This window comes from Phasianus colchicus, chromosome 2, assembly GCF_987193195.1.
Source record: "Phasianus colchicus chromosome 2, bPhaCol1.hap1.1, whole genome shotgun sequence".
In the NCBI taxonomy this organism is placed as follows: domain Eukaryota; kingdom Metazoa; phylum Chordata; class Aves; order Galliformes; family Phasianidae; genus Phasianus; species Phasianus colchicus.
Window position 1 is genome coordinate 93,447,120 of NC_143437.1, and position 24,869 is coordinate 93,471,988.

General features: G+C 37.1%; 1 protein-coding gene across 2 annotated transcripts in view; it reads left to right on the plus strand.

The window, feature by feature from the left end:
* Window positions 1-12: 12 nt before the first annotated feature.
* Window positions 13-24,869, plus strand: part of TRAPPC12 (trafficking protein particle complex subunit 12) — a 45,636-nt gene continuing 20,779 nt past the window's right edge. Inside the window, exons 1-6 of one of the 2 annotated variants that reach the window (XM_031611061.2) lie at window positions 13-120; window positions 564-1,771; window positions 3,694-3,810; window positions 9,580-9,693; window positions 10,752-10,890; window positions 23,470-23,582. In XM_031611061.2, coding sequence (XP_031466921.2) covers window positions 569-1,771; window positions 3,694-3,810; window positions 9,580-9,693; window positions 10,752-10,890; window positions 23,470-23,582 — 1,686 coding nt within the window. In that variant the 5' untranslated portion in view covers window positions 13-120; window positions 564-568. Of the gene's footprint in view, window positions 140-563; window positions 1,772-3,693; window positions 3,811-9,579; window positions 9,694-10,751; window positions 10,891-23,469; window positions 23,583-24,869 lie in introns of both variants that reach the window. The other variant, XM_031611060.2, reaches the window with a different exon arrangement.

The following is a 24,869-nucleotide window of genomic DNA, read 5'->3' on the forward strand; positions in this document are numbered from 1 at the left end:
GGCGCAGGCGCAGTGGGGAAAGGCAGCGGGGGCGGCGGGCGGGCTTAGGGGAGCCGGGCTGGACGGTGGGACGGCAGTGGGGCGCGGGCCTGCAGGAGGGCGCAGACGCCGAGGAGGAGGGTACGTGCCGCTGTGTGGGGTATGTATGTGCCCGCGGCGCTGCGCCGATAAAGGCAGCGGGCTGGCCGCGCCCACCTCGCAGCGCCGGGGGGACCCCGCGGAGGCCCCGAACCGGGAGGGGCGGAAGCAGCGCTCCGCGGTGACGGCCGGGCTGAGCCGCTCGCTGCCTCCCTGCCTGCCTGCGCCGGATTAGTCCTTGCGGCTGTCCTGCTGCGTGTGCTTAGGTGGAGGCATCTGCCAGCGAATCCCAGCGGTTGGGGCTTGCTCAGAACGCCGCGGGCTGAAGAGAGCCTTTTTGTGATTTTATTCCGTGGGCAGGTCTTGAAGGAAGAATGTCAAATGGTGAAATGACTGTGCTTTTAAAGCAAGAATTACAGTGTTTGTTTGATATGTAGTTATTTGGAGTGACCAAACTAATTCTTGCATGTGGTTTCTCCCTTCAGCTGCTATGGAGAATAGTGCAAGCGATGCTAAGGATGCTCGGAGCACCTTGGATGAAGAGGACAGAGGAAATACAACTCAGCAGAAAACTCAGGAAGAAATCCTGTTTCACGAGGAAACCATTGATCTTGGTGATGAGTCTGAAGGGAATGAAACGGTATCAGAAGATTCAAATAACTTTATAGATAAGCTTAACGAACAAATGATGGAGAGTGTCATTATTTCAGACTCTCCAAACAACAGTGAAGATGACACCGGTGAACTTGGTTGTCTGCAGGAGATTGTAGAGCAAATGGAAGCTAAGGATAATGAAAATACTCAAGCGGAAGTGGGTAAAGAAGAGCTTTTAAGTAATGAGAGTGAAACTGAGCATGAAGAGACGCCCAGAGACATCTCTGAGATTGGAACTGATGATCAGTCATCTTTAAAGGAAGAGTCAATTCAGGAAACAGAGAAAGATGAACCAAAGTTGGGAAACAACATTCCCGTTGAAACAAAGCCAAATGGTATTGATGAAAGCAAACCAGATGACCAGATATCATCACCCAGTACTAGCAGACCATCTGCTGAGGCTGAGCCTATCCCTGTGTGTACTATTTTCAGCCAAGCAAACAATGCTAATGCTCAGCCACAGTTGTTCCTGCCTGATGGCTTCGAACCTCAGATGGTGAAATCTCCCAGTTTCAGTAGTATCATTGAGACTCCAGTGAAGTCTAATCCACAGGTGGTTCAGCCCAGTCCTAGTCTAAGCAAGTTCTTTGGTGATACTGTTAACACTAATACTTTAGCTTCAGATTTTTTTGACTCGTTTACTACATCCAATTTTATTTCTGTCAGTAATCCCAATGCAAGCTCTTCAGTTTCAGAACAGATGTCCTCTCTGTCAAATGGTGGAGAAAGTTCCTGTGCTCAGTCCAACCCTACTTTCTCTGTGGGGAATGGGAGGCCTGAAGGAAATGGTCCTCAAGCATCCCTAGAAACAGCGCAGTCACCCAAACCGTTCTCACAAATCCAGGCTGTATTTGCTGGGAGTGATGACCCATTTGCCACAGCCTTGAATATGAGTGAACTGGACAGAAGAAATGATGCATGGCTTCCCAGTGAGGAAACCAGAAATGTTCTCATCTCAGTTGCCACACAACAATACAGCACTGTATTCATAGACAAAGAGAATCTCACCATGCCTGGATTAAAATTTGATAATATCCAGGTAAGAGTCTGTGGTTGTACTTTGGTTGTTCATTGTATTTTAGAAATACTGAATAAGAGCTCTCCAAGAACGTGTTTAGTGTAGTGCTTTGTTGCCAACTGCTCTCTTGTACTACTCTCATCCTTACCAGAAAATCTAATGTCACTGCCTACTAGTACCTGTAAGGGCTAAAACGTAAGCTGAGTTAAATTTATTTGGTATATTGGAAAACAGTATTAACAGCATACATAAAATCCAAAGCTGGATCCACGTATAAATCCACATGTACAAAAGCACGTAAGTGGAAAGAAGACATTACAGTATGTCAGTGTAACACATTTCTATGGTAAGACCTGATGCAAAATCAGCAAGGGGATCAAAGGGGCTCCCTCCTGCTTTCTTTGTTATTATTTATAAGCAAACATGTCAGCATAGTCCACTTTTGGGGTTCTCTATGACTACATGAATTGCATCACATCCAGTTACTGGTTTTCAGTGGCCTAATTGTTCTCTTCCATTGGCCAGACATCCCTTGGTTTGCTGTCATTGTTCTGTATGATTGTGGGGCTTTGAATCGCACATTTAACTGAAACTATAATTACAAAGTACTCAAAATGCCAGCTAAAGCATTTTGGGAGACATGTTTTTAATGTTAAATCAGTTTCCAATAACAGGCATTAAAGTTTTGGTATGAATATGCATTTGTAAACAGGAGGGACTCCAAATTTTAAAAGGAGCAGAAAGGGATAGGACAAAGGGGAATGGTTTTAAACTAACAGAGAGGCGATTTAAATTAGAAGTTAGGAGGAAATGTTTCATTCCATGGGTGGTCAGGCACTGGTACAGCTGCCCAGAGAAGCTGTGGATGCCCCATCCCTGAAGGCCCTCAAGGCCACGTTGGATGGGGCCCTGGGCATCCTGAGCTGGTGGGTGGCAACCCTGCCCATGGCAGGGCGTTTTCAACTGGGTGGTCTTTAAGTTCCCTTCTAACCCAAGCCATTCTATGAATTAAGCGTATTTGAGTTTCTTGATTAGCTTCTGAAATCTCCAAAAGTAGTACACAGAACTGCAATGGTCTTGGGCTGCAGTTAGGAAGATGTTGAGAAATAGATAGCTGAGCAGAAATAGAATGTGAAATTGAGGCACAAGAGTACCACATACAGAATTACTCAGTTTATTGCTAGCAAAGCTGGAAGTAGACCATATATTTGGACAGTCTTCCTCCTAGCTGCTCCATTGTGCAAAATATAGAATTAATCTTTTTGACTTCAGAAATCTGTATGTTAAATGTCTGTCTCAGCTAGTCTCATTTCTTCAAATTACTGAGCTGCTTCAATAGCCCAATTTCTCTAATTCCAATAGTTATATATTGTTATTGTCTAGTTCTTCTGGAATCAAAAATGCTTGTTTAATTGGTTCTGTGATTTTTTTTTTTTTTTTTTTTCCTGTGGATATTTAAAGTCAATTGATTGTGTGTCACTTTATCAAATATCAGGTAAAACTTTGATCTGTAATATTTCTGAAAGGCATTTTGTAAGTTATGTGAAAGGTGTACCATGCATGTTATGTATATAGAATTATGTACCAGCCCTTCGTTGCTGGCACCGGAGGGCATGTATATATGTATAGTTAATATAGTGATTTGAAGGTTAATAATCTGAAGGAAACAAATAAGTGTGGGTATTTTCATGCTAATTGGAACCTAAATATTAGAAAAAAAGAATCTAATCAAGAACGCATAGTAAACTGAGAAATTTTAACTAAATTACTGCAAATAGGTACTATACATTTATGTTCATTTCATACAGAAAGTACTAGAAGATTGCTATTTCTCAAGTGAGAAAGATATGTTGCTGGCCTTCATTTCGATATTTTGTTTTACCAAAATAATGTTTGAAAGCATCTCATTGTGTTTTTTCTTTTTTTCTGCCATGAACACAAAGGGAGATGCAGTAAAAGACTTAATGGTCCGCTTTCTGGGGGAGCAAGCTGCAGTGAAGAGACAAGTTCTAAATGCCAACTCTGTAGAACAGTCATTTGTAGGCTTGAAACAGCTAATTGTAAGTACAAAAGTTCATAATTTAATATATATTGAATGTCATGCTTCCCTCAACATTACTGATAGCTAATGACTGTGAGAAGGAAATTGAAAAGTGTATATTAATCTCTTTGTGGTCCTGCAGAAGTACTAGCCAAAGTACAGTAATTTTCTTAATGGGAATGAAACTGGTATTTAAATACTGGTATTAATGGGTGTAGTAATTTTTTCTTTGTATGCAAAAGTTAGAAACAAGGCAGTTTTAAGATACTGTGAGTTTTATCAGCTGTTAATATTTACATGGTGTAAATGATTTCAAAATAGATTTTAATAGCTTTTTTTGTTCATTTCCATATGCGTTCTTGATGTTTTCGCAGCACTGTTTTGCAGAAGGTTAAGATGTACCATTAAAATGGTAAGCAAAGCTGAAGTGGTAGTTTCAGCTGCTTTTATTTTTTATTTCATAGCAGGAAAACTACACTAAAATGCTTCCAAATGAAGGTTTATTTTTCTGTAATGAAAGGTTCTTTCAGACCTTTAAATAGCTGCGTCCAGCAGCCTTGTGAGCTTTGCCTTGTTCTTTCAACCACTATGTTCCATGTGAAACTCATCACTATTAAATGGCTGAGCTGAACTTAATCTCTTGAGATGTCAAAACGTTTCAGGCTTATTTTATTTCTGAAAAAAATGAATGAAAAATTACTGAGGAAAAGCACTTAAGAATCGTGTTATAACAATTTGTATTTAGCATTTAACATTTCATAGTTTAGTTGTGCTACATTATATGTAAAAGCTCCAAAGGAGACTTTTTGTCACGTTTAGAAGATTCTAGATAGTCTCTTCAAATGAATTCAGAGTTAATTTTTGAAACCAAACCTGGAAAAACATACTGTGGTCTCCATCATAGAGATGATTTTTCTGTCTCTCTCCATCTTCTGCTTAACTGGAGAGTTCAGAGAAAAAAAAAAAAAATGTCATTAAGAAATCTTGTCTCCATCTGTGCCAGAGAAGGAAAGGGCTTTTTTCCCCACATTTGCTCTTTCGTAAGAGTCAGTTTGATATACAGGGAGAAACAAATCTTTCTCTATTTGGCCCAGTAGCTTTGTCCATGCAAATTGTTTTGTGCTGCAAACTATCTTATACCTTAAGTACAGTGCTGCCATGGGTATCATTTTAGCTTTGAGTTGCACTTAAGCTTCATAAGAGCATTATTATGACTTTGGAATTAAAGCAGAGAGTACAGGAAGTGTTGTGTTGCTGTCACATCTTTTGCTACCTGCAGCAGATTTCTTTTAAAACTTATCTCATTTGATGGTGTTTTGGTTTTTGTTTTGTAAAATTGAAACCAGCCATTCAACCAGAAGTCAGTGTTCTTCAATTTTCTGGGCTCCCAACTGTTAGCTGATGGCTGGAGTATGGAATATAATGAGTTCTCAGTTTTGTTTGTAGAACTTTGGTTTTTATTATAAGAATTAATTTAGTTTATTTGTTCCTTGCTAATATGACTGTGTTATTTTTTCTCTTTTTGTTTTCTGAAATTCTTAATGTAGAAAACTTATTTTTGTCTGGCAGCAGTCTTAAAGATAATAGGTATTTTGAACTTTCTTAGAACCATTAAAATAGATTATATTACCTAGAAAGCTGAATGCCAGGCCAGAATAAGTATAAGAAGTGCTCCTTTAGCAACCCCCAATTTTACTGTCTTTGAGTGAATTCCTGACAAAATATATTCAGGGAATGTTATGTTTTCGTATGAAGGGCCGCTTACAGGGAATATTCTAATTAACATCTGGATAAAATCGGGAGCCTGAATTCAGGCTGTTGCAATTTGGAATACTGCTATGCAGTTCTCACAAAAACAGGATTTTTCCTTACCTGTTTAGTATCCATATGAATTACACATCAACATACAAATTAGTGAGATCACTTCTGTCGTATCATTCAATTCCTTTCTACAATGGACAACCATGTAGTAGGGTCTGTTTCAAAGCGGTCCACAGCACAGGAAGGAGAAACATAGACTTATGTGTGAGTATGGAGCTAAATTCTATCCTATTATTTAAATGTGTACACGTGAGCTATTGTCTGAACTCTGAAGTCAAAAGAGATCTAATTAATACAGGTACTGGAAACATCTAAACTTAGATATGTAAGTGTGAAGTCCCATCTAGCACGCCCAAGAACTGTAGGAAGATGCTGTAAAAAGGCACCAGTAGCCATTGGAACTAAAAGTAAATGCTGTATCCTGTTAGGTTTGCTAGGTAAAATGCCCCAGTGATGGCATTCACTCAGTGTTGTGACGATTGTGACTTCTGTTTCGTGTTGCTTTTTAAATTATTTTTTTGATGTTTCCTGAGATAGCAGTGACATTTCTATTTCTCAGGTTTTTTTTATATCTTATTTTTAAAGGCAAAATTTCCTGATTTCTTCCAGTTATCCCGTAATAGGTACACTGGCTTAACTATCCTACAGCTCTTCTTGGTATCTCTTCCTATTGAAACTAGCATTGTCTCACTGTGACTGTCTGGAACTCAGAGCAGTATACTGTACATGTTCACGTACATGTTTTTTACATGTTAATAAGTATTCTGATACTATAAACTTTGTGATCCATGAGTAGTGATATCCTTCTTTATATTGACAATACTTTCTGTATTACATCTGCAAATAGAGATACCTGCTCCATTCACCAGGATCACAGGAGAATTCCTTAGATTGGTTCCAGTATTCATCATGTAATGTATACATAATTTCTTAACCTTCCATATAAAAGATCTAATGAAAAACTTCTACAAGTTAAAAGATAAATTTGTGGATGCAGTGAAATTAGTGTTTGCAGCAAAGAATATTGATGACTGAGGTTGTTTTGGGTGGGTCATAATATAAACTGCAAAAGTTGCTTTAAGGACAGCTAGTTGTCAGATGATTAATACAATCTAGAAGGTAGTTGGCTGAATTTCCAAAGGTGCACCAACAACAGCAGTGTTGTTTCTGAGGCAAATAGCTGTTCACCACCAACTGAGCTCCACTTGTAAAATCGGGCTAGCAAAAGTGTTTGTTTGGTATGAATTTGGTTTCTGGTTGTTTGCTGTATAGCTGCTTTGTTGAACAGTTGCACTTTGACAATTTAACAAATAACTGAAAACGTGCTCCTAGTAGAGTTATGGTAGAGATGATCTGCACTTGAAGCAGTTTTGCAACTCTGAGGCTTTAAAGGCTGCAGATGAAAAACAAAAATATGAGTTTTTAATTCCTGAAATGGTTATTAATTTGGTATAGGAAAAGGCATTTACCTCTGACAGAAGTACATGTAGTAGCCTGTCTTCACAGCCTTGCTTTGTTTTGCACCAGCAAATAAAAATTGTGCATACGGAAGCAAGTTGTGATTATGTCAGTTCTTATTCCATATTTTAGAGTAAGTTTTTTACCCTTGTTTGAACAAATAGCATGGTGTTTCTTACTAGAGACCTCTCTGATATTTTGAGCTGTAAGGTGTTTGCACTAAACAAACTTAAAATAAAACTTGTGCATTTTGCTGCAATAAATATGCAATGATTGCTCTAAGTATGCAGTAATTTCTTCAAGATGCTAGACCAGGAAAGGGTTACTAACTACATTTTCTTAACTGATGTGAAAGTGTTCTACCAATGTAATTTACAGGGGAGAAGAATGTCATAGCTAGTGGAGGAGGACATTTTAATCACTTTAATGGTGTTACATGTAGAGTTAATGACTCCCTTTGAGTCTATTTTCAAAAGAAAAAAAACATATAGAGTTACTTTTGCATGTGATTTATGTTGTGTTCTTGCATATATTTTCAATTATAACAAACTTGGATGCAGTAGTATGGCATACATATTTAATAAGTTAGAAACTCTCCTTAAAAATAAAGGGGTTTTGTACTCCTCTATTTCTAAATCAGTCAGTAATTTACAACATTTTTGTAGCTGATTGAAGAAAAGATCAGTGTCTCCACAAACAGTGCAAACACTAGCTGGGGGCTTGAGAGGATTAAGGAGGGAAGTTGGATTTCTACCACTAAAAAATATCTATTTGTTGGATAAAATTTCAGTGGCTTACCTCTGACTCACAGTTGTTTTCCTTATAGCCTGCATAATGTTATAAATTCTCTTTCTCTGTCAGGTGAGTTTACTTGTCATTGAATACATATTCTGCAAATAACCGGTTTATATCTTCTTTCATAGTTTTACCATTTGTTCTCTCTCTTTTACATGACTTTCTTTGCTTGACAGTAGAATTCCACGTGGGTATTAGTCTTTGTTGTTGCATCACCTCAGCTTCACTGCTTTCATTCAGGAAAACAATGTAGTGTTGTATACAAAGAATAAATTAGAGTACTTCTGTAGTCATATGCTCTCTTTGTTCAACTGGAGTTCAAAACATCAAGCAAAATTGGCCTAGAGGAGAAATCTTCTAGGGAGCAGTTACCTGTGAGAGGATGGTAGCTATTTGGCAGGTTTGGGTGTTTTTTTTTCAGTTTTTTTAATGTGAATATATGAATATGTTCACAACAGAATGAAAACACGGTCTTTCACATACCGTGAAAATTCTGGTAATTAAAGTTCTTTGGACACTTAACTGAAGAGAAAAATGATAAAAATATTTTCCTTTTTGGCTTGGATTGGGTCATTTTACTCAATTGGAAGGTGGGTTTTTTTTTCCGTTTCTCATTCTAAAAAATATAATGCCTAAGTATTACTCTCGTACTTGAACTATTGTAGCATTCTAGTTAAGCTTCCACAGGGGAGCTACAATCCGTGACCAGCAGACAACTCTTCTTTTGGAATCATAAGGAATGCTATGTTTCATTTTCTAGCAAAGACTTCTTTTACAGTGGTCATCTGACTTTTTCTGGCTGTCTCCTACTGTACAAAAAAACTGGTTTTTGTTTGTGTCCAGAATAGGATTTTTAAAATTGTAGCGTCTTAATTTCTCAGCAGTGTTCCACTATTACTTCTAGATATTAACTCTCATTTGGGAAGAAAAGCTAAGCAGTTTGAGAGTCTGAGTCTGCTTCTGCTCTGAGGACAATAAGAAAATAATTTGTCTCTGCAGAAGAGGAGTAGATGATGAACATTTCTGTTTAAGACTGTTAGAAATGTGGATTGATTCATGCTTTTGTGTAGACATCTCAGAAGCTTCTGTGCTGCTTCATGATCATGTTGTCAACCAAATTCTACATTTCCAGTGGAACTCCATTTTTTGTCTAGGTTATGGCAGTGCAGAGAAAAGATGGTATTCAGTGCACTGTGATAGCTCAGCTGCTCTTTGAATGAATGTGGCTGTAAAACAGGTCAGAGTATGGAACCTCATCATACGTTTTACTAGGTGTTTTTCCATCCAACTGGTTGCTCTGTTGGCACATTCTCCAAACTCATGAAGCCTTAGTCTTTTTTAATCATTTTTTCATTGTATTAGATATTTACACAGCTGCATTTGCATACACTAGCAGAAGCCGTAGTAGGATGACAGTGTGACAGTGCAGTGAGACTTGTATAGCTGGGCAGGATTTTGTTTAATGAAAGAAAAAATATACTTAAGAATGTATTCTTCTGGTTTAGTGATCTGATAATACTGCTTTCTCTCATGCTTTGCTTCACTTTTTCCCTAATTACACCTGGAGCTTTGACAAATGACATTGTGCTTCTTAACACCTGACGTATTTTTTTCCTGATGAGTAAATGTAGTTCCTTCAGATAAAATAAGCAATAGTGCATTTTAGGGGGTTTTGCTTATGCATTCTTGCTATTTACTCTTTTCTTCTTCCCAGAGCAGTAAAAATTGGAGGGCAGCAGTTGATTTGTGTGGGCGTCTCTTAACTGCTCATGGTCAAGGCTATAAAAAAAGTGGACTACCTACAAACCATACAACAGATTCTTTGCAGGTAAGCTGAAAGATACTCAGCATAAGGCAAAACATACTCAGCATAAGGAGATTAATGTAATTTATTGTCTGTTGATAACAGACAAGCAGTGAGTACTAAAAGCAAACTAAAAACACTTCCTTCCATCCACCTTCTTCTACTTCCCTGTGTAGCACAGGGGAATGAGAAATCAGGGCTGCAGTCAGTCCATAATGTTTTATCTCTGCCTCTCCTTTGTGCTCACTCTCTGCCCCAGCTCCACGTGAAGTCCATCCTATAGAATGCTGTCCTTCCCCAGCTGATCGCATATGGGTTTCTCACAGACTGCATGTCTCCCAGCACTGCCATAGTGCAGCTCTATATCATAGTGCCCATCCTACAGGAACAATTCCAGCACTGTCCCAACAGGATGTCCTCTCAGCCCTCCTGCCCCACCATGGGCCACTCTCCTCGGGCTGCAGCTCTGCCCATGCTGCTCCTGCAGGGATGTCCTTCAGGCCACTTCCACTACTGCACTGTGGGCACCTCAATGGCTGCACACGAAGATCTGCTCCACATAGTGCCCAGGGGCTGTAGGAGGACAGCCTGCTCCTCTGTAGGCCTCTCCTGGGCCACAGGAAACTTTTGCTTCATGCCTGGAGCATCTACAGATGTGACCAGTTGACAGGTCAGAGCCTGACCCTAGGAACTATCAAATTAATGGAGTTTTACCAAAATCATTTTAGATCTTAAAACTTACACAAATTTGGAAAAATAGAAGTTGGAATGATGTATCTTATATGCTAAATCAATTAAAGGGAGATGTTTTAATTTTGAAACAGCCTATTTATTACAATCATCTTCAATATTTCAGTACCTTTATAAGTAAATAAAGCATCAGTCTCTAAGTTTTGTTTTAATGTTCTGAGGAAACTATTCTATGAAAAATCATGTAAATCCCAATTCTTATCTGCAAGTAACACAGAAACTCTTAACTTTATCAGAAAAACTTAGAAAGTTGAAATTTTATTTGGATGTGGCTTGTGATTGAAGCTAATAACAAACTTTATCTTTTACTTTTTATGTGTATTCATTTGTAGCTGTGGTTTGTGAGACTAGCACTGCTCGTAAAACTGAATCTCTTCCAAAATGCAGAAATGGAATTTGAACCATTTGGAAATTTAGACCAGCCTGATCTTTATTATGAATATTACCCTCATGTATACCCTGGACGAAAAGGTAAGATACTCAATTTATGAAATATCTGTTTTAACCATGAGTTCTTGCCCTGTTTTTATTATTATCATGGTGATTCTGGGTTTTTTTTGCTTTCAAAATCTCCCCAAGGAGAGTGTGATTAACTATGAAGTTAAATGATAATTTGTGTTACAGAGTTGTTAGTAAGAAGTAAAAAGAAGTACAAAGAAGTAAAGTTACTCCATCACAGTATGGGTGGTCAGTGTGTTTTGTGCTGGTGTTACAACACTGATTTGAGAGAGGAATTTTTTTAACAAGTAAATGTAAAAGTGTTGTAGTTCAAACTTATTAATCTTTTTGAATTTTAATAGTTAATTCTAGCCAGAACCAACTGTTAAAGATGAAAGTTTATACATGTAGAATCTATAGGCTTTCCTCCTCTTTCCATTTTCTGTATGATATTTCATAAAGATTTGAACTGTTTATATCTTTCCAGATAGTGAAAAAGGGAAAGAAAGCAGAATCTTTCTCTTCCATCCAGCAGCTGTTTGATGTTGTTTTTTTTTGTTTTTTTTTTTTGTTTTTTTTGTTTTTTACCAGCCACAAAACTGTAGATTACTAGTATTATTTCTTGAGCCTTAGGTATCATTGGCCCATAGATTCCAAAGTTACAAATAGACAATGGACACTCACATGGCGGTGTACATTGATAATCCAGGTAATTTTCTTAGGTTCCTGATTTCAAGGCTAAAAAGAACTTGGAGAATTTGACTATGATAATTTTTTTGGATAAAATTAAAACTTGAATGTAAAAATTGCAAAATAATTTAAACTAAATAGAAGAATAAGAATTTATTATGTAACTTGTTGATGAACAGAAAAAAATGCACCACCAGCCTCAGTAGTTTTTTTTATTTTGAATTAGAAATGACCAAAGAGTCAGCATCTTTTAAGCAATTGCAGGCAAAAATTTCCTGGTTTCCCTGGCTGTTTGAGTAGCAACAGCAGTCTTTGCTTTCTTCCATAAATAGACTGAGGGGCTCCTGGGATCTCTGACACACTGTTCCTTCTATTCCACGTATTGCCTTGGAGTAAATTCTTTATCTTTTCCTCTATACTTCAATTTTCTTCCCAACTATTCAATATTTTCACACTTTAAAAGTCTTCTTTCATCCTAAGAAAGAGAAGTGTTTGTATCTTTTTCAGTATTAAAAATAAGAATAAATTAAGATCTATACCTGAGTAAATAAGACACTTAAAATCTCACAGAATCAACTGTTTTTGGTATTAATTTCTTCATTTCGTTCCACTGAAACATCAAGCTACAGTGGACCACAGTAAGGTCAGAAAGGTAGTGTAGACTTATAAAATATGTTAAACCAATAGTTGAATGATGTCTAGTCACACTGTATTCCAAGGGAATAAATAAGTATAAAAATAAATCTTTCTCTATTCTATTTGTCATGGAGTCATAGAATTGTTTGAGTTGGAAGGGACCTTTAAACGTCATCTAGCCCAACTGCCCTGCAGTGAACAGGGACATCTACAGCTAGATTAGGTTGATTAGAGCTCCATCCAGCCTGACCTTGAATGTCATCAGGAATGGGGCTTCCACCACCTCTCTGGGCAACCTGTTTCAGTTTATCATAAAAAAACTTCTTCCTTATGTCCAATCTAAATCTCTCCTCCCTTAGTTTTTAAACATTTCCCCTTGACCTATACAACAGACCCTGCTAAAGCATCTGTCCCCTTCTTCTTTATAGCCTCCCTTTAGATATTGAAAGGCCAATATCAAGTCACCCTGGAGGCTTCTTTACTTCAGGTTGAACAGACCCAGCTCTCAGCCTGTCCCTGTAGGGGAGATATTCCATCCCTTGGATCATTTTTGTGGCTTTTCTTTGGCCATACTCTAACAGGTCCATGTCTCTCTGGTTCTGAAGACTTCACATCTGGACCCTTAAGGGACACCACTGAGCCATTGATCACTGCTCTCTGTTTCTTGCACCCAGTTTCTCGTCCATCAAGCAATCCACCCATAAAAGCTATATCTTCTGAATTTGGAGAGAAGGATATTAAAGGCCTTACTGAAGTCCAGGTAGATGACATCAGTGGCTTTTCCCTTGCCCATTGATGCAGTTATGCCATTATAAAAAGTGACACAGTTGGTTAAGCAGAACCTGCCTTTGGTGAAACCACGCTTGTTATCCTGTATCACCTCCCTCTCTTTGATGTCCTTGTTGTGGCTTCCAGGAGGATCTGTTCCGTGATCTTCTCTGGCACTGAGGTGAGACTAAAAGTTCGGTAGATCATCAGGTCATCCTTTTTACTCTTCTTAAAAATGGATGTGATATTGCCTTCTTTCCAGTCTCTAGGGAATTCACTTGACTGCTATGACTTAAAAGGATCATTGAGAGTGGCTTGGTGACTGTGTCAGTGAATTCCCTCAAGACTCTGGGGTGCATCTCTGGGCTGATAATTCTGGGATGTCAGCCTGTTGCAGCACACACTGGTGTATCCCTATGGTCATGTATTAAAAAAAAATTGTACTAGGATCACTAACACAGGAAGATAGAGAGTATGAAGGCAGTTTTTAGAGCTCATACAACTAAATATTGAACAATACATTAGTAGTTCAGGCATTTTCTACCAGAAGACAAAAGACTGATTGCATGTTAATAGAGTAAATATGATACTGTATCATCACAATCAGAAAGAAAATGGGAAAAGAGGAAAAACTTAAAAAAACAACCAATAAACCTTATACATACAGAGTTCTGGTAAGGGGGATAAAAGCCATGTCTTTACTAGTCCACATTTTTTTTTTTAGTTCTTAGATTATTCTCAACTATTGTAGTTTTTAGAACACTCATTTTGGTAGCGTTAACTTTTCTGTAACTTACTCGTCTATTAACCAGAAACAAGTCCAAATTATCTCATAAAAAATGAAATGCCATTTTAATGTTTCCTTTTAATCCTTGGCTCTTTCAGAGGCACACAGCATTATCAGTGGAATGGGCATGTTAGATTAGCTGGTAGGGCATAAGAGAGAGTTTATAAAGTATCACAAGGAGCGCAGAAGCAAAAGATGAATAAAAAGTCACATTTTAAAAGAAGTGAAATCAGAATTTTTTTTCTTCTCTCTGCAAAAAAAATTCTGGAAATAAGGATGCATGTGCATTACAAACTGAATTTAAGCTTGCTGCACAAAAAACCACTACAACAGTGACCCCTCTCTTGCCCTGCCCAGATGCTTACTGTTGAGAAAATGGCTACTGTGCTGACTCCAGACAGGTATTTTTGATATTTTAATCTGATACAAAATACTATCATCAATAATTCTTGCAGTCAGGCACAGAATTGGGTAATCATATGGGCCAAACCGCAGTGTCCTTTTTTCCTGTTTGGAATTCCTACCTAGAAAAACAAAAATGCAAGACTTGCTAGCAAGAATTCTCCCTGTTAAAATTAGGGCTGATCCTTTCTTACAGATGTTGATGAGTGATGGCTGCCTTTACTATAAAATGTACACTCTCATTCAAGCAGAAAAAGTTAAATATAGGGAACAGAGAAAATGGAATTTGGAAGATTTAAATCCCTAACGAAGCAATTGAAGATTTCAATAGGAAATAAGACTAGCTTAATCTCTGGATCAAGCAGGAAAGATTGAGGAGTGAATTAACTAATTTAGCTGGCTAATCATAGTAGATTCTCCCCCTGCCCTCCCAGAATGTTGTGCACCTACAGGTGACAGAGATGACAAAAGGAAGAGACTGCAGAAATTGGGAAAGGAAGATTTTTTTAAAAAATATTTGATATTAGAATCATGATAAAGAAAACAGTAGTGGAATCTCTGCACGGTATGACTGCAAGTGCCATATAAAACGTCAGGACAATAAGAGAGGCTGGCAGCATTGCCAAAAGGAAAAGAAAGGAGTCCTGGAAGAGCTTCAGAGAAAAATTAAACCAACCCTGCTCACCATGTTAAGTTGAAATGATATGAGAACATCTTCCACACCTCTTGTTCTTACTTGGAATTTAAATTCTTTGAGGGATGCTCCTCTGTGATGAATGAATAAGGGACTATCTTCACTGCTATAAGAAGCTCTTTTCCTTACTTCACACAGAAAACACGGAAAAAAAAATATGATTTATTACATCCCATATTGTGGATATTTTGAATATAAAGAAATGATGCAAAATAGTATATATATTACAATTAATGTGTACATTGTTTCTATCTATAGTCTCATTTCTCAGATTCTTTCTTAAGTGCTTACTTCATTTATATACCGTGATTCAAAGTTAAAATGCTGAATCTCTTCCTTTTATGCTTGTTACACCACAAAATGATACATGGTCTTACCAAACATCTGTGGATTCTGGATTCATACTAATATATTTCAACCAAAATATATGGATGATTTATGTATATTTTATTATTTTAATTAGCTAGTTAATTTATAGATGCATTTATAGTCATTTCCTTTTTCTGTTTCCAACCTTGGTGATTCTGTGGTCTGTACTGCATAGTTTACTGCTAGCCAGAATACAATTGCTTTCTCTCTCTTACATCCTTGGGAGCAACATCTCCCTCTCCCTCTCCCCCCTCAAGGATGTATGAGGAAGCTGTTCCACATCTTAATGACACTGTATTTATGTAAGATACATGCAACCAGCAGGCTGATTCCAACCAACTTTGACCTTATTTTCCTCACAGGTGATCAGATAATTTTCCAGGTTGGTATGTTCATCTTAAATATGAACTGAGACAGTGGTTGTATTTTTTTCCAGCTTAATGGTTTTAATATTTATGGTATGTAATAATGATGTGGAATAGTTTCCCTGTACATCTCCTAAGTTTCTTTAAAAGCAATCTGTTCTGTTGTTCCAGAGTTACCTTCCAGCTATAAAATCAGCTAATACAGATTAAATAAACACCACTCAAGTGTTGTGGTTCCAGATGGATATTTAGAGTAGTCAAACTTACAAATGCAATTTTTTTTCTAAGACAATATAGATAATTTGGAACTAAGAATTACATGTATAATCTTAAGAGCATAGAGTACTGCGAAAATATTTAATTGTGCTTCCCTTCCTAAGGCTACATAGTCTCATTATAGGCAGTACCAGCTTTATAGAGTTATTCCTTAAGAAGGACGAAGTACCTCATTTCACAGTTCTGCCTGAATACAGTTTTGAATGGGTAAGGGGTAGGACAACCCTTTGTCATAAGACAACTATTTCAGGTTTTGATTTGCATTGTTTTTTAGCTTTTTTTAAAATATTATTTCTCTTAAGTATTCCTCGCTTCAAAGTAAATAACAACTCCAGATTGCTGAAGAAGTATTTTTGAAGACTTTCCTCATCCAGGCACCTCTTGAACACTGCCAGGGATGGCGACTCCACCACCTCCCTGGGCAGCCATTCCAGTGCCTGACCACTCTCTGAGAGAAAAAGTTTTTCCTCATGTCTAACCTAAACCTCCTCTGGTACAACTTGCGGCCATTTCCCCGGCTCCTGTTTGTTGCCTGGGAGAAGAAGCCAAACCCCCCTTCACCACAACCTCCCTTCAGGTAGTTATAGAGAGCAATAAGGTCTCCCCTGAGCCTCCTCTTCTCCAGACTAAACAATCCCAGCTCCCTCAGCTGCTCCTCATAAGACCTGTGCTCCAGGATAATATATGTATGAACGAGAGTAATTCATACCAAAGTGGCAATCAGATGTCATATTCTTTGGGAAAAAAAAAAATGATTCACTGTAGTTGGAATGGATAGCTAAAAAAAAGAATTGTCTTAAAAAGACACTATTTTTCCATTATTAATTATAATGGATAAAATTACCATGAATTCCTAAGCATGGTCACCAGAGGTCAAGTGTAAAACATCAAGATAGAAATGTATTAAACTTCAAAAATGAAATTTCAATACATACTAGTAATTAGAGAGTAGTGCCTTTGTTGGAATCATCTAAACTCAGTCAATATGGTTTTGCTATATAAGAAAGCGTTACTTCTTTGAGAGATCTGAGGCATGAAAAAGAGCAAAAATCCATTCTCCAGTAGTTGCAGGTAAACATTTTAATTGTAGGCTATTCAGCTTGTTTAAAATATTTCCTTGAGGTAGTATACATAAAAGCTGTATTGCCTTGTTTAATTTAGTATTGAGTAAAATAGAGTAGAAGTTTCAATTTAAATTAGCTTTGCGAATGTCATCCCGTGCTAAAATCCTCTTAACCCCAGTGGGCTACTACATGTATTACATGTGCACTTACACAGGAACCTTTTGGAAAGAAATTTGTGTTACACTCTGTGCCATAATTATGTAGCCTACCAGAAACCAAGCAGGTGAAAAACTTTCAGACGATATAATATTATTTTTTTCCCCTCAAATTACTTACTCTGGTAAGCATATTTATTTCTGTAATAGCTTGTTGCTAATGTACTCAATCTTTCTTTCTTGTTTTGTTTGTTCCCATTGCGACTGTGTCTACTGAAGCAAGTATAGTTTCTTTTTCCCTGCTGTTAATCTGCTTTTTAATTAAATTTTGTACTGAATTATACAACCTTCCATTTTGACCTTCATAACACTATTGTTATTGATCAACTAGGGTCATCAACAAATGGCATACTGCTCCTCGACTGTTCTCTTGTTAACTAGGTGATGTAAAGTGAAAATTACAGTGTTCTATTGACTCTCAGACATGGTTTACGGTCTGCTCCTTCCATCTGGAATGCATCCATTCCAATCAGAAACAGTTTCTTTGATATGCATATTATTGTTTCATCTATTAACTTTTTCTTCCTTTTCTGTCTTAGTTGCGGTAAAATATTTATGTTCTACTTGAGCAATTAGGACTTTAGAGAGGAGCTGGTATTTGGGCCTTTGAATTTCTTCTCATCTCTAAGTAAGCTGAGCAAATTCTCTTTCTCAGGATCAGAAAAGGAGGTGGGAGAAAAAAGAAATACTGCTATCTTCTTGCAGTCTGAAAAGTATGTCCTTAGTTCTTCATTATTTTGTAGAAGGCTTTGTCTCTTACTGTATGTTTTTATAGTTCATGATACAATCTTAAAACAGTCTTGATAGTAACATGTGGCTACAGTATGTCTTTTTTTTTTTTTTTTTTTTTTCCGAGCCAAATATCAACACAAATTTACTTCCATGGTACTTTGATTATTAATTATAATGAGATTTCAGTTATAGCAAAGAAGGAGTCAGGAAACAGTTTCTATTCTAAACTTTTTTCAGCTACTCACTTTTTTACAATTTTGTTCTAAAATTTTTGGTATTTTTCCTGTTCACTATTTCATTAATGTGTTCTGAAACTTTTGATTTAGGCTTAAGCAAATAAATTATTGGGCTCATCATGCATGTAGCTAGCTGAAGTATTTAAGTGTTTGTAACACAGTAGTAAAAAGATTAGATGGAGTAAAATGCTTTTAATCCAGCGCTTCAACTAAACAAATCCGTCAGCTTAAATGGCTGGAGTTGTTGGATCAGGTCTTGAAGAGGATCGTGTTGCATGAATGTGTGCATGCTTCGCCTGTGGTAATTTGCTGATTTCCTAGTGTAAATATTCAGATTTTCTAGTTTGATAGGTGGCAGTACCATAGCAACATAAATTGCTATCTGAAAGACAATGAGTTAATGCTAGTAGTTTTGTCAGCACTGTCTCCCAGCCTTACAGATGGCATTGTTTGATAGGTTCTGGCAGAGATCATAGGCTGATGTAGTCAGTATAAAATTCCTTCAGATTTCGGTATACGAGATGAGACCTAAAAGCCCTTATCTTGACAAAATTTGCCAATAGGTTGGTCAAATAGGAATTAGTGAAGCCATGCTCATTATCCTGTATCACCTCACTGTCTGACAAGTGCCGTAGCATAACTTCCAGGAGGATTTGCTCTATGATCTTTCCCAGCACAGAGGTGAGACTGATAAGTCAGTAGTTCACAGGGTCATCCTTTTTACCCTTCTTAAAAATGAGTGCAATGATGCATTTTATTCCAGTCACCAGAGACTTCACCTGATTGCCATGACTTTTCAAATATCACTTAGAGTGGTTTGGTGACTACACCAACCAGTTCCCTCAGGACTCTGGAATGCATCTCATTGGGATCCATAGACTTGTGGATGATCAGGTTCCTCAAGTGGTCATGAACCTGATCTTCACTCATAGCGGGAGGGACATTGCTTTCTTAATCACCTCCTTCTGAACCCCTTGTTTGCAGGCTGTGTGATGAGCAGTTACCAGGGAAGACCAAGGCAAAAAAGTTGTTGAGTACCTCAGCCTTCTTTTTCTTGTTACCAGCTTGCCCATGTCACTCAATGGGGATGCACCCTCTTGGACTTTTGTTTTCTGGTTGAGGTAACTGTACAAGGCTTTCTTGTTCTTCTTGGCACCCCTTGCCAAGTTTAGTTCAAGCTGGGCCTTAGCTTTCTTGACTCCATCCCTACAAGCCTAGCAGCTTACTTATATTCTTCCCGCAATAACTGTCTCTGTTTCCACTGCCTGCACATTTTCTTCTTGCTTTCCAAGAGCAAGATATCAGTCCAAAATATCAAATGCTTTTCAACAGAGTTCAGATTTTACCATTCTGGAATGTCATTCAGCAAAATATGTTTGCTGTGCGTCTATGGTTTTTTAGCAGTGTCTCCATGTAGTACTTAATGTCACTGTTATATGAAAAACATGCAGGAAGAATAATCTGTTAGAAGACTAAGTACCTATGTACTGAACAAATGAAATTATTGTTTGGTCACCTTTAAAAACATATGCATGTTTCACTTAAATGCTAAGTATTTTTATTTAGTAATTCAATTTCTCACATTCTGTCTTGAATATGTATAGTTGTGCTTTTTTAAGCAGAATTTGTGACAGTTACTTTTATAAGTTTCAACTCTGTTTCATCTGTCACCTTATTCAGATGAAAAATACTGGAAATACTGTGGAGTTTTTTAAATCAGAAGGATTGAATTCTGTGCCTTGCAAGACAGAGTGCAAGCTCTGTTTTGGTAGATTTGGGTGCAGTTTCTTTTTTCTTTCTTCTTAATATATATTTTTAACAAAAGGAGTGGGCTTCTTCAGTTGTCTCTTAAGCAAAAAAGAGGCCAAAAGATGTGCCTTTGCCACATGGTATAATGGCATTAGAGACAACAAATTGAAGTATTGTTAATTCTTATGAGATCTGTTAAATTCTTAAATTAAAGTGTTGAAGTCAGCACTCTTATTTGATTGTTCTGTCCATTTTATCGCTGAGCTGAAGAGGCACTGGTGAAGATTCACAAGAGACCTATTACGGTTTACCTTTGCCTTTTTCATTTCCCATTCACCCCATGAAACTGCTGAGCTTTTTTTCAAACCCGTTGTGCTCTGTCTTCTCTTCCACCATGGTGCACACACAGGTCACCTTGCTGAGTCTTTTGATAGCAGAGGTTCATAATCATCCACCTTCTGAAAAGGTTTTTGGTAGCTGGCTGATCCTTCTCTGAATACAGTAATAGAGTACAATAATAGATCTAAGCAATGTAGTGATAGAATACATGAGTACACACTATTTTCTGTGTTTTTTTTCCTAGTTTTTACAAAGCTGTAACCAGAAGTAACAGAGCTATTTTGATGAATGGATCTCTTCACATGTGTTTTGTATTAAAGCTGTATAGTTTTTCCCAAGAGATCTATGAAGTGTTATTGACACTTTAAATAAGTACTACTTATTGAAAGCTTTATCAAATCTAAAGTAAATTTAGGATCATTCATTTAAATAGTGATTTGCCCTACTAATGTAGGAACTAAATGAGGTGTATAATCCATACCTTAGATAATTTTGCTAAAACAGAGCTTACTTGGAGATGGGAACAGTGGTAACTGGTAGTTTCATTTCTTTTTTTTTTTTTTTTTTTTTCCATTACTGCACTTTTGTGAGAACATGCAGAACAGTTTTGTGTGTTCTCTGATAGAATATTCTGCTATTCAGAAGGATTATAAGGAAACTGGGGAAGAGGACAGAAATGGTGTTAAATATCATTTCAGCAGCCTCTCTAATCAGGCAGTAAGCAACAGAAATTGAGTGGTTGGATATGGTGGATGCTTACACACTAAATTACTAGGGTACTAGTTATGTCACGAGTTTCAAAAAGAAACAGAAGAAATGGATTCTACAGCTTTAATTCCTTCTGCATGAAGCAGTCATAAATTCTAGTTTGAGAAATCATTACACTGCCTACCCTTTACAGCGTGGGTCAGCTTCTTTGTGGTATTGTTTGGTGAGACCTCTCATCACACTCGACATACATACTAAGGGGCACACTGGGATGCTTTTTAGTCACGTACTTTAAAGGAAAATATTCAGTGGTTCAGAAATAAACGATGATACAGTTCTGAATTCTTATCGCAGCTGAGGTCTTAGTTGCAATAGGGAATAAATCAGATTCCTGTGATGTCTGGTTGGTCTGGAGTTCCATTTATTATTCTCACATCCTCTGGCACCAATTTGGGTGATGTAGGTTGATAATGGGTTATTCCTTCCCATTGCCTGGCTCATAATCGCATGGCTTCATTCAGCAATATATGAGATCAGTACTTCACAAAATATGCGATCCCAAAAAGTGCTTTACAAAAAAAATGCATAAGTTTTATTAAAATGGATAATGTGAGACATTTCATCTGCACTCCATTAAATATTCATCTATCTGTATGTTGAGCTGTTCTGTTACCAATTCACATTTTCTGTATGAGTGTTTATTGAGTTGACCTTTTGCCACATTTTACAAGAGAACAGAACGTTACAGCCTTTTTCAGAGTTGAGAGTGCTGGAACACAGTCATTAATAAAAAATGTTGCTAAAACTTAAGATTCTTTACATTCTGTACATCACATTATCCAAAGCTTTACTACTTCAACAAAACTTTTTTTTTTTTTTTTTTTTTTAACTTTTACTTAAAAATCCTGCAAAGCATAGCAATATATGCATATTCACATGTCAGTGGTAAATTAAATCTACTTTCTCCAGAAGAACAGTACCAAAATAGCTGGATTTGGGCATTGCTTATTAGCAGGATGGCGGAATTAGAATTTGGTCAACAGTAAGTGTGGCAATGAAAGTAACAAGCCTGGGGTCAAGTTTGCTTCCATAGATTTACCATGCAGATTCACAGCTTATGTCTGCCAAGCAATTTTACTATGGTTTTCTGGCTCAGAATTTATACTTTCCTTTGTTTTCCCACAACAGACACACACACGTGCACACTGTCCCTTCACTTGTGTCATGCTAAGTCTAAGTTGAGATAAATATGTAAAACAGTTCACATTCTTTTTTACTTCTTCAATAACCTTTTTAATGTTTCCAGAAAGAAAGGCAGTTTTGTTTTCTTAATCTCTGTTCCACATATGATGATGCATGCAACTTGTGTGTACTTCCTTAAGGGAACACAGCAGGCATGGAAGCCACTGGGAATAGTTAGCTGTGGAAAAAGAGAATTTATGTAGATGTAATTGGCGTACTCTGAAGGTCATAATTAGTGAAAGAGGTTTGTGATGAAAATTTTGTCAACCTTTCAAAAAATGTCTAGAGGCAGTTACTCACTGTACATAGCATTTACCTCTTTGACATATAAGCCCGTTAAGAACAGGTGCAAAAATCTTTTTAAAAGCTCCTGAGTCCTATTTGTGAGGAAAGATGAGGCAAGGGGTGAGTTGAGAAGGAAATCCCCTTAGAATATGTCTAAAGTAAGCAAATGTATTACATTAAAATATTACAATGGTAGCATGCAATTTTGCAAGGCTTTTTCCCCCAATTATACTTGCTCCTATTTTGTTGTTGTTGATTTTTGTTGTTGTTGTTAGTAGCAGTTTATGATCATGTTCAACGTTACTCTCTGTGTAAAGGAGTTATGCAGTTATCTGAAAAATAAGGTACTGGGATTCCCTTAAGTTCCTAAAACTGAAGTCAGCCAGGATGCTTGTAACCTCCAAGATTACTGTCTTTGGTAAATAGAATAATAAATATTAAAGCAAACTAATATTAAAATAAAGACATTTCTATTATGACAAGTGTATAAGGCTTTTACATGCCTGCATATTATGACTTTTTAGCCTAATTCTTTTAAGACCTACAACTCCACCTTCGTTCCTTTGCATTAATTGTAAGATATGTGTAATAATTGATGTTTGCAGCGATAGTAGTTGTAGTTTCAGTTGTAGCTGAAACTTAAGTTCCATTTTTTCAGTCCTTTATTTTACTTGGTTTATTAAATTCTGTACTAAGCATTTTACTTCCATGTATATCTTGTTCTTGAAAATTTGAATGAGGTACACTCTTTTCTTGCCTTCTTACTAGTGGTTATATAAGTGTTTACACTCTTAAAACATGTATCATTTTAAATGTATTTAAATAAAAATGAATATGTAAATATATACATTTATATAATATTTAAAACATAACATTGCATGTTAAAGCTAGGAAAAAAGTTGTTATTTTCTCTTCTTTCATCAGGAACAGAAAATAATATGAAGGAAAATAGACTTTGTGTCATGTATACTTGTAAGAAATACCTTTGTGATGTAGGCAAATTGTGTGCTGCTTATTATAGCAAACACATTTAATGAAGTTAATTATGATTCTAGGTTCCATGGTTCCTTTCTCGATGCGGATTTTACATGCTGAACTTCCTCAGTACCTCGGTAATCCTCAGGAATCACTTGATAGACTGCACAGTATGAAGATAATCTGCACCAAGGTAACAGATTCTCTGTGCACTGGCCTTTCTTGATATTTAGGAAGTATATTTCCTTGTCCTTGCAAAGAACATTGTTTCAACTCTGACATTTTTGAATGCATCTTGATACAAATAAGGAACTCAATAATAGAAGTAATTAAGTCTCTTCTATTTTACGATACAGCATCATTCTCTCCTTTGCTTGATAGAACAATGGAAAGTGGAGTTCTCTTGCTTTCTTTCTTTTGCCAGACATGACACAAAGAACAGTATGCAGATATGTTCAAGGACAAGTAGGAGAGTTTATTCCTTCACTTAGCAGCATCTAGCTAGCTCAAAACAGTTGTTAATCATAAAATTATGAGATGTTTTGGGTTGGAACGGATCTTAAAGAACATCTAGTTCCAAACCCCTGCTGTGGGGAAAGCTGGCAACTACAAGATCAGGCTGCCATGGGGCCCCATCCAACCTGGCCTTCATGGATGGGGCATCCACAGCTTCTCTGGGCAACCAGTTCCAGTGCCTCACCACTCTTTGCAGTAAAGAATTTCTTCCTTATGTCTACGGCTACCTTTTTTTTAGTTTAAAACTGTTACTCCTTGTGCCATTACTACACTCTTGTGTGCCACTACACATAAAGAGTCTTCCTAGTTTTCATGTAGACATCTTTATGGCCGCTATAAGGTCTCCCTGGAGCCTTCTCCTCTCCAGACTGAACAAGCCCATCTCCCTCAGCCTTTCTTCATAGGAGAAGTGCACGAGCACTCTGATCATATTTACAGCCCTCCTCTGGACCTGCTCCAGCAGCTCCATGTCTTTTTTGTTCTAGGCATCCTAGATAGTACTCCAAGTTGGGGCTCACAAGAATGAAGTGCAGGAATGATCAAAATCTCAGCTCCATTCTTCAGAAATAAACTGGATAGCTGATTTTGGAGACGGTAGTCATTTGGGAGTATAAGTCAAACTGCTGAGCTTGGTTTTGGGATTGTTTTTTTTTGTTTTAAAAGACTACTATAGAAATCAGAGTGTGAAAAAGGACAGTTTATAAATAAAAATAGATTTTTATAAAATAATTGGTGATTATTTAACCATTCCAAATCATGTAGGGTTATCTGGAAAACCCATTGTTTAGATATATGCTTTGTTGTTTTGTTGTTTTTTTTTAATATATAAAATGCTATTTGTCTAATAAACGAGATCTCACCAGGAATGTTCAAGAATAAAGCACAAGAATAAAGCTCACGAAAACCCATGGCATAACCAAGAAAATAATATAAAGAATGTACACATTAATCTTAATATTTAAAT